We start from the raw sequence: 12,395 nt of genomic DNA, 5'->3' as shown, positions 1-12,395 counted from the left end.
TGCACAACGCCATTGAGGGCAAGTGAACTCTCCCAAACTTTGACCTGGATATTGGCATATTATTAATTATTTTCAAGTTTTCAATAATGTCTTGGCAGAAGCGAGAGTGGTCGCAGGGTTGTGTACGTCTTTGCTGTGTCCCGTGGCATTATAAAGAAACGTGTCACGTGTAGGCTGCTATGTATGCAGACCTAAGTTCTACATCGTGATGATGACATTATACGTGAGCTATTGCATTTTGGGCTGTCTTACACCAGTTACCACTGAGTACCACTGACAGTCTTGACACCGTGACCATGTTCCGCGCAGATATCGTCAGCCCACATGGACTGCTTGTTGTCGTTGCACCACTAACCTGGCAAATAAGAGCATCATTCGACTCGAGCTATCCATTTTAGACGAACGTTTAGAACAGCCCATGGCATTACTATTAACAAGGAGATGTGACTGACTTTTACTTAGCGTTTTGTTCCCCACATCCCCTATAGCCTCGGCTTGACATTCAACATTGCCCAGGCAGGTGAACCACGAACTTAGACGGGACATATTGCATATAGGCAACACACCATGGCTGCCGAAATGGGGTCGATAATCTCCAATATGACTCACAGATGACCATGTACAGACTAGTTGTACACCCACTTTGAGGACAGGCCTTCGAAGTAAACGCGGTTCCTTCGTGTAATAGGCATTCCCGTAGTTATATTGTGCATCTCTTGCCATATTCTTTCATGTGTGATATTTTAATTGTGTGCATGACAAGTTTTAACATCCGTGGTGGAGCCTGTGAAGCAAACTCGTGTATATGGAGAAGCCCCGAGCGGAGCGGTCGGTCACTACCGGGATAGCGCTGTGCTCTGTGTGTGTGTGTGTGTGTGTGTGGGTCACCCCCCAGCTCAGACACAATGCCAGCGAGCCAAGTGTCAACTGCCGACTTCGTTCTTGGTCTCATGCTTATAACGCTGGCAGGGTGCTGATCAGCGATGCTTCTTTCTTTCGATAGACGTTTCGGTTTCATAATTCCACATTTGGACATTTGTCAGCGATTTGCCTGTTTGTAGCCTATACGCAGCCTGCCTGCTTCGCTGCCATTGCTGCGCGAATGGCGAAGGGCATGTTAGCACACACACACACACACAGTCACACACACATGCAGGCAGGCAGCGATTTACTCGCACAGTGCACACATACAGTTTACTACTCGAACGCTCTCGTTGGATGGACGAGGATCGTCGTTGCCCTATATCTGTTGAAAGTCGATAAAGAGGCATCGTGGCTGGGTAATAACAAGTAGCCATAGTATCTACGGTCTTCCATCCCACAAGTGTTTAGGAAAAGTATGTTGGGAATGTATTGGTCTAAAACGATGCCACAATATACGTACCAATTAAGACGCGTGGTCAAGTCCTGCTGTAGGCTACTTGATAACAAACTATTGTATTTTATGGGGGAACAACATAACTCATCCATTCAGGTCTCGGAGCAGAATCATATACAAGTATAGACCACCAAGCTGTGTATTTGTTTCCAACATTTCAAACAGTTTCCCTGGTTATATCATGTAAATGAGAGCCTCTCATTTACATGATACCTCTCATTGAGAGGTGTCATGCCTGTCAGCCTGAAATGGTCAGTTTGTTCAGCCCTCTTTCCTGCTTCTTGCATGTGTTTGTTCTCCAGTGCTTTTGTTTGAGTCAGTGGTCATCATGTTGATAAGCTTAAAGGCATACATTTAAAATGGCGCTTTGTCTTACGTGCTATATACACGATTCTATCTGCATATAAGGTCATTTTAATCATCAGTCATCACGCAAAGTTCATTTAGGTTACACATCACAGTCAATGGCCCTCTCTTGTTGCATGATGTCTACTGTTAAACTCGGGCTACTCGTGGCATAGTGTTCTATTGCTTTACATATTGGTCGTTATTATGAATTTGCCCAGTATTATTTTGATTGTGTATTGGACCATGCTCTCTGCAGCATTTGCAGTCTGAGCTCAGTTAAACATGAGGGGGTAAAGTTTGTATGTGACGGACACTGTCACATACATGTCGCAACATGTCTTTAATGCCATGAGATAGTGTTCACTGCTCAGAGTGAGTGTGACAGTCTTTGCATAATCTCCTTCATCACTGTTTATCTGCAGGCAATGCTGACAAAACGTCTCCACAGTCAGAGAGTTCAGTCAAACCAAGTAGGGACACATACAAATTAGACCTGCCATGCAGGCTAAGGACAGTGTGGGAGTTGATTCAAGCTGCTGTGGTGAAGTGGGATACAGTGGGATTTTAGTGGAAGTATCGCCCAAGGAAATGACGTTGATGCTTTACAAATCAGGTTACATTCTCCGCGAATGAGACGAGTGTTGTGATTGGTCGGGAAAATGTCGTATCCGGGGGGAAATACATCCGACGGATGTTCCGGAGGAATGGGAGGATACATCCGGCGATAGCTGCTCTGCCTTACGTTGTGACCAGGCTTTTATTTTCGCAGATAAGTAAGCCTGGGACCGAGGCTAGATACAGGTCACCTATAGCACAGTGCATCTCACTGTTCAATTGGCTGTTGTTTCTTTCTTCCAAAAAAAAAGAGATTTTTTTTAAAGAAAAAACACACTTGTGTGAAGTGAGGGGCGCTTCACCCCTTTAAACAAACATTGTACTCTAAACAAACATTTAAAGTCCATAGACTTGGTTGTTTACTCTGTTTGTTTAAAGTGATCTAAACAAACATTAGAAAAGTCCATAGACTGTCTGATGTAATTTCCGAAAGGTAGACAATCAAAAGGGGTGCCTTTTATCACAATGATTACTGCATGATGATGAAGTCACGGGGGGCACACTTACGGCATTTGCCATTGACTTGGCCGTACAGAAGAAATCTTGTCATAAAAAGTCCATAGACTTGGCCACACACATGACGTCACGGGCGGAACACACAAAGCCAGATGTTGGAGGGGCTAGCACCCTTCAAAGATAGAGAATCATTATTAGGCCCAGATTTACCCTTTCAACTTCATGTTTATGTCCGAAATGAATAGCTAATGGCTATCACAGCCTATATGTTTTGTAGCAACTTGTGCATGTGTTGAAATATTGGGCTTAAATTGTAATTACAATATATATATATATATATATATATATATATATATTTGGTCCATATATAAATAAATTGTGCCCAGTGTTCTCATGGGCATATAGGTGCCGGAGAGGGGGTCAGAAGGGTCAGAATGTCATGTAGGTGCTGGAGGGGGGGGGGGGGGGGGGGGGGGGGTCTGAATGTCTATTGTCATCTTTCTTCCTCTTTTCTTTTCTTATTGTCATTATTTTTATTCAATTGTTTTTCCTGACCGGCGCTGGTCTAGGACCATTCCCATTTTATTGCGCAATCGTCGTTGTGTATTGGCTGCATGCTTGCCTCTCGCCACAATGACCATTCTGCAGTTGCTCTCTCAACTTGATCAAGGTGTCAGACAAGCTAATATACACAACAAATCATCGTCCTTTGTATGCTGGCTGTAGGTGCGAAAACAGCAGATGCCCGCGGGGCTCGGGCTGGTAGAATCAAGTGTTGCTGTGATAGACTAGCTGACCAGGGATCAGATTACTGCAGCGCATTATGGGTGAACAAAGTTATATCCCCATCAGTTAAAATGGGAGCCGAGAGAACACACACGCAAAGCAAAGCGCATCAAACCTCTGTGGAATCAATTGAGTGTGCACAAACATTGAATCCCATTGACAATGAATGGCCAGCTTTGAGTGTTTGTGTAAACACAAACATTGAATCCCATTGACAATAAATGGCCAGCTTTGAGTGTTTGTGTAAACAGTAAACACAAACATTGTGCAACACAAACATTGAAGACAAAAGTGAGGATGCAAAATGTGATTGGCCGGAATGAGGATGATGTATGATGATAAGAGCGCCCCTCACTTCACATGGGTGTGTGTGATTATTTTATTTTTGTCGGCTCCCCTCAGTGGTTAGGTGGTTCGGGCATCTGGTTAGGATTCCTCTCGGGCGTCTCCCTGAGTCCCTAGCGAGGTCCTCGATGCACGCCCTGCATGAGTTGGAGGGTTTATATATATCTCCAATATCTGCTGGAACCACCCCGGGATCCCCCAGGATGAAGTTACTAATGTTAAGGGGTCACGTTGGCACAGTCGGTAGTGCTGTCGCCTCACAGCTAGAAGGTCCTGGGTTCGATTCCCGCTGGGGATGCTGGGGGCGTGTTCCCTCCTCCGCATCAGCAGTGCCCATACCCGAGGCGGGGTTGGCGAAAGGGCCTTTCTGTGTGGAGTTTGCATGTTCTCCCCGTGTCCCTTAGGGTAGGTACCCTCACAAAAACATGCAGTAATCCTGGTCTCTAAACTACCTCCCCCTGGCCAGCTGGGGCGCCTGATGGAGGGGAATAACGTGGTCGGAATAACGTGTTCCTTCCACGTGCTACGTCCGGCCGGGGAAACTCTCCCCTGTCAGGTGAAAAGAAGCAGCTTGGACTCCTCATGCATATAAGGAAGCATGAGGTCAGTCCGCTGCCCCCCCAGGTTGGCAGAGGAAGTGTAGCGCCCAGGATTACATTAGATAATTGACACTGGGTGAAAAAATGCGTTACAAAATCGTGGGATAAAATATTAAAAAAAAAAAAAAAAAAGTTACTAATGTTGCTCTGGAGAGGGAAGTCTGGAGCTCTCCGCTGGAGCTGTTTCCCCCGCGACCTGATTACGGATAAGCGGTTGAAGATGGATGGATGGCTCCACTCTGAGAACCAATTTCAGAGGTCCAATAGTCCATTGGATCCGTCATTGTGAACCTATTATGTTCATTATTTATTCTGACTTCCTTATTACTATTATTACTTATTATTATTATGTTTATGCAATCCAATGTTTCAGTTCTTCTAACTTTACAATTTACAATCTGGTCTTTAACCAGCTCATAGTTAATTCAATTCACACATCCACTGTTCCAGTTACCATCAAGTGAATGATAAACACGTATTTGGATGTCTATTGGTGTCTAAGAATAAGATTGCATTGTTAGTGCAGTATTTGAGCAACCGTTTGGAGATAGTACGGTAGTAGCCTACAATTAATATTATAGAGACCCTAAATTGTGTTGTGTTTTCAGGGATGCACTCTTTTGAGGGGTGCTAGCCCCTCCAATACATGGCGTTTGAAGATACAGTGTCATATGGCAGCCAAGTCTATGGGAGTTTTATGTTTAGAGCACTGATGTAGGCCTAAATCGTTTGCCAGCCAAATATGGACTTTAATGTTTATTTAGGGCACTAAATGAGAACGTAAGATGTCACGTGGCCGATACATATTTTAATATTTTTTGTTTCATACAAGAAACAAGCCAGGGTGGATAAAGAAAAGAAACAGTAGGCCTACAACTGTAACCAATGTGGAAAAAAGCTTAAGAAGAAACAGTAAGAAAGCAGCCATGAAAGTGTGATTGATTGAAATATGTATTAACAGTTTGCAGAATTACAGTACATTTAAGCACAACTCAATACAAAAACTGTGAGTGGACGACCCAATAAAGCATTACACTTGTTTACAAGAGGGTCCACCTTGTTCAATTCATCAAAACATTTAGAGACATACAAATAGACATCATAAAGGAGGTAAAAAAAAAAGGGAAAAGAAACATACAGTGTAGCAGCCAAGTCTATGGGCCCCTCTGTGACGTACAAAATAAGACATCCCTCACTTCACACAAGTGTGATTTTCTTTTAACTAAAGGTCACTATAGCTGAGCTAGGCCTCATTTAAACTTGACAATGCCATCAACACCCATAGCCAAAATGTCTTTAAAGACAGTGTGTGTGTCTCACTCTCAATTATTTGTCATACACTTTCTGCTCAAAGTATGTGGAAAAGAATGAAGTCTCTGTTCCATCTGCCTTCCTATATATGGATCTGTATTCTGTATAGTCCCTAAAATGTACTGTCATGTAACTAACTGGAGTGCCCCACACACCCGGGATCTTGCTTCCTCGTGTTAATTCCGCTGCAATAGAAGCATACCTCTCCCACTCTTTTTTTGCATTTGTCAAGTCCATTCAGCAACCATCACCCCCTCGCCTCGTGTGTGTCTGTAAGATGACTTGTTTATTACTCAAATGCATACACCCGTACAGTTATACTTGGCGTCTCTTTTGGTTTGAAAAAATATTATATGCAATTTATCACTTCTTACTTCGATAAGCCATTTCAGTTTATAGCGCACCGTTACACTCTGGTTGCGATCCCTCTTTCCCCTTGAGCGGCTGGAGTTTGCTTTGCATGCCGGTACCTGCAGTCCATACTCCTCCCAGCCCACCATCTCTTACGCCTGGGCGTGGATAAAGAAACACTACACATCCCATGCTAAGCCGTCCACCTTCTGCCCCTCTCTCCCACCAGACTAGAGGCTGGAGATACGGTACGGACTGTCTTGACGAACCCCCCCGGACTTTTAGAACCGAAGACCGTCGAGATTAGTGAACAACAGCGAGCGGGGAGAGAGAGAGGCTGGGCTGCTATGTGAGTCGCGGTGTATGCTGCTGCTCCCGTTCCATTCGGACGAAGGGGTTGGTAACTGTTTGTGTCATTAGACATCTTATCTTGCTCGCTAATTACCTTTAGAATTATTCAGTATTTGGGGAGAGTCCGGGGACGACAGGAATCGATTCGGCTCGAGCTTCGTCAACGCTTTTTCAACACAGAAAGCGGTTCCGCGAAGGGCCGATCCGAGAGACGGAGCACTTCGCGTCGGTCGGCCGGGGATAAATACAGTAGCCTGCCTAAACATGCACACCACTGGGAGTAATGCAGAGGGACACTTCGCTCCGCACGGATCGCAACAGTATTTGTGGTACTGGATATTTGAGTTGAATATTGTTTGCCCTCTCATATAGTGTTGTCCGTTCCGGGGCACTACCCCAGTGTCCACAAGTTAAGTGTAACCCACCCCTCGTCCCCTCCGTTGTCCAGTCAGTTGTCCAGTCGACTACTTTTGATCACAACATTTTGTGAGAAACTCCGTTGTGGTGTATGTCAGGAGGCTACATTGTGACGTTCTGTCATCAGCCGGGTTACATTGATCGGGTTATGTTGTGTGTTTAAAACCACGTCACTGATCATGTAGATCTACCTGGTTGTCTATTTATAGATGTGGAGATACCAGGGGTGGTCGTTGTGAGTTTAGTTTGCACCTGATTTGAGGCTTTTTGAACGTGGATGCACGTCGTTGAGACTAGTATCTTATCGGCAGCGATGTGACGGACGGACGGCGGCGGCAGTTTTGCCACATTGTGTCCACTACGACGCGAGCCAGAGCCTTTGATGTGGGGAATTCTCCGCTCACTGATGTATGCCCATCATGTTCTACATCACATCGCGAATGATTTAATCGCGGGTTTTAAAAATGACACGGGCTGTGTGGAAACCACGGTTAGCGTACATTCAGTTGGGTCGTGTTTGTCTTTGGACAGTGTTGTGTGATCACCTGAGAGAGGCAATTGTCATCCTCGTTATGGTGACTGTTCGCCATCTCCCGCGAGCGAGCGAGTCGGAGCTCTCCAGAGTTTCTCCGTGCTGATTTTTTGATACAGAACAAACGTAGCCTGCTGTTTTGAGAACGTTCCCGGTGCCACGAAATCGATCCGCTTGTGATCCCGCACTTTGTCTTATTTCATAAATTGACTTGACATATTTCGGGACCGTCGGGACGTGTCTCTTTTGTGCTGTTGTTGGGCTGGATAGCCTACTGAACTGGCCGGGAGGAAGTATATTGCTACACACAGTCGGAGACTCGGGCTAATGGAATATTTGGTTTGTTCAATCCGTGTATACCTTTACTGGTGGTCAGGACTTTGTTTGTTTTCGACTGTGTGAGGTTGCCCACAGCCTAACGTATATATAGGCTATTACTGGCCTACATCGGAGCAGATTAATTCAAAATGCTGTAGCGGGGGTAACGTTACTAGACAGCGTAGGGTAGGCTATCTGCAGCACAAAGACAAACTAGGCTGTAAGCAACATGATGTTAGACGGTAATGAATGCAGACCCTCCTCGCATTCAGCGATGCCAAAGCGGCTTCGCCGGGGAGCCGTGTCGCTCCTCTCTCGCAGATTCCAGCGGAGATGGTGTGCCAGTGCCAATGCCAGGGGTGTCATCATCATGTCAGTCGTCGTCAATGTATAACAAGACGAGCAACATTTAGATAAGCACAACACGATTGATCATTTTCCGTATAAGATTTGACATGGATTTTTGTGTGTGGTCCCTTTTTCGTATAGTTGACTCATTTACTTGCAGATGCGCTCGTCTGCGCTCACCTCTCTGAACGCAGATACCAGCGGGTGTTGTGTGGCGTGTGTGTGTCTGCATGTCGCCAGCGTTAATAGCGTTGTTTCCTCTTACATATCAAGTTTAAGTGTTATTGTCATAATTCACTTCCTTTCTATTTATACAATTTTTATTTTGTATTATTATTTTTCGTCATAAAAGGTGTCATTTTCATTTCAAACTCTGTGCTTTGTTTGTCTGGTGCAGGTTATTAAAATGGATTGATTTGTTTTGTATTCTCGCAGATGAGATTGATGAACTGTCAAACTGCAGGACAGTTACATGGATAACGCATATATGGCTACAACAGAAGATGCACTTCCTTATCATACAATGTAATATGAGTAGCCTATACTACAAACTGATCAGTTTTAGATATACTATAATGTATAAGTGCAGTGGATTCAAACTTTTAAGGCAGAGCCTATGGTTAGGGGTTAGTGTATTGATTTAATTAGGGGTGGAAGAGATAAAACATATCAACACACCGCTTCCCCTTATACCACATGTCTCCCTTGCACAGTCCACCTTGAAATGTGCACGCCTCGGTCAACATACACATCTAGGATGTGTCCCATTTACGATGCAATAGTAATACTAATAATAACTTGAATTTATGTAGCGCCTTTCAAGAAACCCAAGGACGCTCGGTAAATGTAACTATGCAACAGTAAATGGGACAAATGGTTGAGATGGTTTAATTACCCCCCCCCCCCCCCCTCGTTCATGCAATCAAGATCTTTTCGCTCACTGGCTGTCTTCCTATAGCAAAGACAAATTGTTTCTTTTTTCTTTTTCTTTTCTTTTATAATATTTATTTTATTTGGAAAAAGCAGTACAATATCAGCATTTCTATGTATACATAGGACACAAGTGCAGCTCCCAGTTTTCACCCCTCTTCCCTCCCTCCCCCCTCCAAGTGACTCCATCTCCAGTGTCTCTGTAACATCCTTGCTTTCTTCAGGACTACATATGGCATCAAGTCAACACTTAAAGACAAATTATTTCACACATTTGGAGTAGACGAGGAACTGCCAAATGCCTACAAATGTGTTCCTCTCTATGTAACGTGCCGAACTATGATCACCTTTGTCATTTCGAGGAGACTAACATATATGCATTACAGGAAGTTTTCACTTGCCTTTTGTTGCCGATAGAAAATCCCAAAAAATAATGTAGCCTATGATTAAAGTGTTTTATTGTTTTCCCCCCCTTTTGTATTCTACAGCATATTACCGTATATCAACTAGGAAAACACTCACTTGACTGACACAACGCGGTACCCTCCTCCCGAGGGATGTTGTGTTAAAGAAACTATCTATGCAGGTAATTGTTTTTCTATCACGCAGATTATGCAGATTGTATTTTTTTCTCCCTTATCTAATTAACACTGACCCCATGAACGTCTTTTTATTACTCAGGTGGATCCTACACTAATGAATGTAGGGGATGGAGGCACGGTGAGCAGAGAGATCGGTGCTCCAAACAAGGCGTCTGCTAGCATGGTGGGAAATCCCCCTCAGATGCTGCCCCCTGAGCTGAGAGGAGATGTTACTCTCAGTCAGCAAAACAAGAACACCCCGACAACAGACTGCAAGACGGTGAAGCCCTGCTCGGAGCCAAGTGCTTACAACCACAGCCCCGAGGTGGTCCCCCCACCTCAACAACAACTCAACAATGTCCCGACGTCAGGCCCTCCCCTCCCAAGCTCTGACAAGAGACTGGACAAAAGGGCGGAGTTCCCTAAACTCAAGGGCGACGGCACAGGAGTCTATCCCACACCTCAGTGGGCCGGCGGCGCACGGATCGAGGACTCGCTCAACTCGAGCCACAGCAACGTGACGTCCAGCAAGAAATCTCACACGCAGACACAGTCGGTCATAAGTCTTCCTCCTGGGTTTCAGTGTTCCACCTTATTTAAACCAGGCCAGCCCGTCGCCGCCTTCCTTCCCAACGCCAATTTTACCTCTCCACTTTGTAAAATCACTCTCCCACCAGCGCTGGGTCAGATCGCGGCTCTGAGAGAGGCCACGGCCAGTCAATTTCAGAAAGAAATTCAGCCTCAAAGCTCGGGTGTCGTCGGAGGGACACCGCTACTGCGTACCTACCCGTACCCCTTCTCCGTGGGACGGAACCCCGTGCCCGAGAAAAAGGCGGGCATGTCGACGTCGAAACTTAAATCGAACCTGATATCGAGTAAGAGTTCAAAATCGGTAGGGGAGCATAAATCCTTAGCGTCGGTGGTGGCCTCTCCGGCTATCACGCTCCCGTTACAGCACCCAGCATTGGGGTCTGCCCCGCCAACACGTTTCACATTGTCTCCTACCGCTGCCATCTGCTGTGGCCCCGCGCTGGCCGGTATCGCCACTCAGAGCAGACTGTCGAACCATGTGGAGAAAGGCCACAGTGTAGACAAAACATCCGTAGGCTGTCTAAAACCCAAGCCCCCATCTGCTCCAGAAGACCACGCAGACATTTCCCCCATCGAACCAAAGGACGTGCCTCTCGATTTGTCCGCAAAGTCAAAGCGTCCAAAATGTATTAAAGACCCTCCGGTGGAGCATCACCATATTGAATCAAATCGGAGAGATTCCCTGAATAAGAAAAGGAGCCAGGCCACCCCGTATAACTCGGTTGTGCAATACCCTATTTTACCCAGTACCCACAGAAATGGATCTCATCCAAAACAATCAAATAGGCCTGCAAATCACCAGGTCACCGAGTCCAAGTCATCCTGGGGCAAAGGATCCTCACAAGAATCCATAAAAAGCATACCCGGAACATATGTTGGCGTGGCCAGCCCTATACTGGCTTCTACTTTGCGTGGCAAGGATGGAAAAGGGACTTTTGTTGATGAATTTCAGAATTTTGCTAAGCAGGAGTTCATATCAATCATCGATCAAGGGGAACATCTGGCCTCAAAAGGAAAGAAGCCATCCTATCTGATGAAGAGTAACCAGCATGTCAAACATGTGAACAGCAGCAGTACAACCATAACAAAGAGCTGTCCATCTAAAATAGCCCCAGCGACCATGTTGGGCTCTGCCAGTGCTCAGACTCACCACAAGTCCGGGACTAGCAAAGCAGCAGTGCCATACTCCACCACTGTTGTCAACCCAGCATGGCAAAAACCACCCCTTCTTCCTCCTCACCAAGCCACTTCTCTTCAGAGAAAAGTCTCACAAGGATCCCCAAAGGCCAAGGGCACTGCAAGTGCAGAAGGTTCCAAGTTTCAGAGTGCCCATCACCCGCCACGGATGGACAACGACAATTGGGACAGGATTAAGTCCCCCTTATCTAATCTCGAGTCAATTGTGAAACAGAAAGCTCTCGAAACAACGGTGTTGACTGGCGAAGGATATGCTCAGCCTACACCCGTTGCACCTAGAAAAGCCGATGTTGTAAATCCGCTCTCGTGCAGCCACGACACTCAGTCCAAACAGACGTCTTCTTTTGGATATCTCCCTTTCAGGACTATAGAAAAGAAAGATGGGAAACAGCTTAAAAGTTTGATGCCTCAAGGGGATTCAAGGCAAATGATGAATCAGATCGAGAAGGCAGGTGTCATTGAGCCCAGGGAGAATAATATTGGTATCCATAGCAGCCAGGGAGAGCATATAGTACCGCACGAGAAGCAATGCTCCTCAAAGCCTTCTGTCCAGTCTAATGTATTTGGAAGTAATGCATCAACAAATGGCAACCGGATGGAGAGCAAATTAGCCCAGGTGCTAGAGGGGGACATATCGAAAAAAGAAACTGGGCCATTGGATAGTCCTCCAAATGAAAAACTGGATGGCATAGTGCTGTCTATACTTACTGGTCAGTGTGTGGGGGTAGACAACAACGCTGAAAAGAAAACAAACGGAACCAAAGAGCGATCTCCCTCCAAAGCAAAAGCTGCTGTTGTCAAACAAAAGAAACCTAGACCCAAGAAGCCAGCTAAGGAGAAGCCACCACAAGACCCATCAGCAACGGAAAAGAAAAAGAAAGACAAGGAAAGCACTCCAACCAAAGCATCACGCCCCAAAAAGGTATTGTAGATTACTTTTA

At 45.6% G+C, this 12,395-nt stretch overlaps 1 protein-coding gene across 5 annotated transcripts in view; it reads left to right on the top strand.

The window, feature by feature from the left end:
* Window positions 1-12,395, top strand: part of bcorl1 (BCL6 corepressor-like 1) — a 35,164-nt gene that overhangs the window by 9,079 nt on the left and 13,690 nt on the right. For 2 of the 5 annotated variants that reach the window (XM_079519577.1, XM_079519575.1), the window contains exons 2-3: window positions 9,574-9,671; window positions 9,767-12,376. In XM_079519577.1, coding sequence (XP_079375703.1) covers window positions 9,666-9,671; window positions 9,767-12,376 — 2,616 coding nt within the window. In that variant the 5' untranslated portion in view covers window positions 9,574-9,665. Of the gene's footprint in view, window positions 1-6,341; window positions 6,586-9,573; window positions 9,672-9,766; window positions 12,377-12,395 lie in introns of those variants that run through there. The other 3 variants (XM_079519578.1, XM_079519576.1, XM_079519574.1) reach the window with 3 other exon arrangements.

Source organism: Electrona antarctica (genome assembly GCF_951216825.1).
Source record: "Electrona antarctica genome assembly, chromosome: 1".
NCBI classification, from domain to species: domain Eukaryota; kingdom Metazoa; phylum Chordata; class Actinopteri; order Myctophiformes; family Myctophidae; genus Electrona; species Electrona antarctica.
The sequence above is the reverse complement of the archived record's forward strand: the minus strand, read 5'-3'. Positions and strand labels throughout refer to the sequence as shown.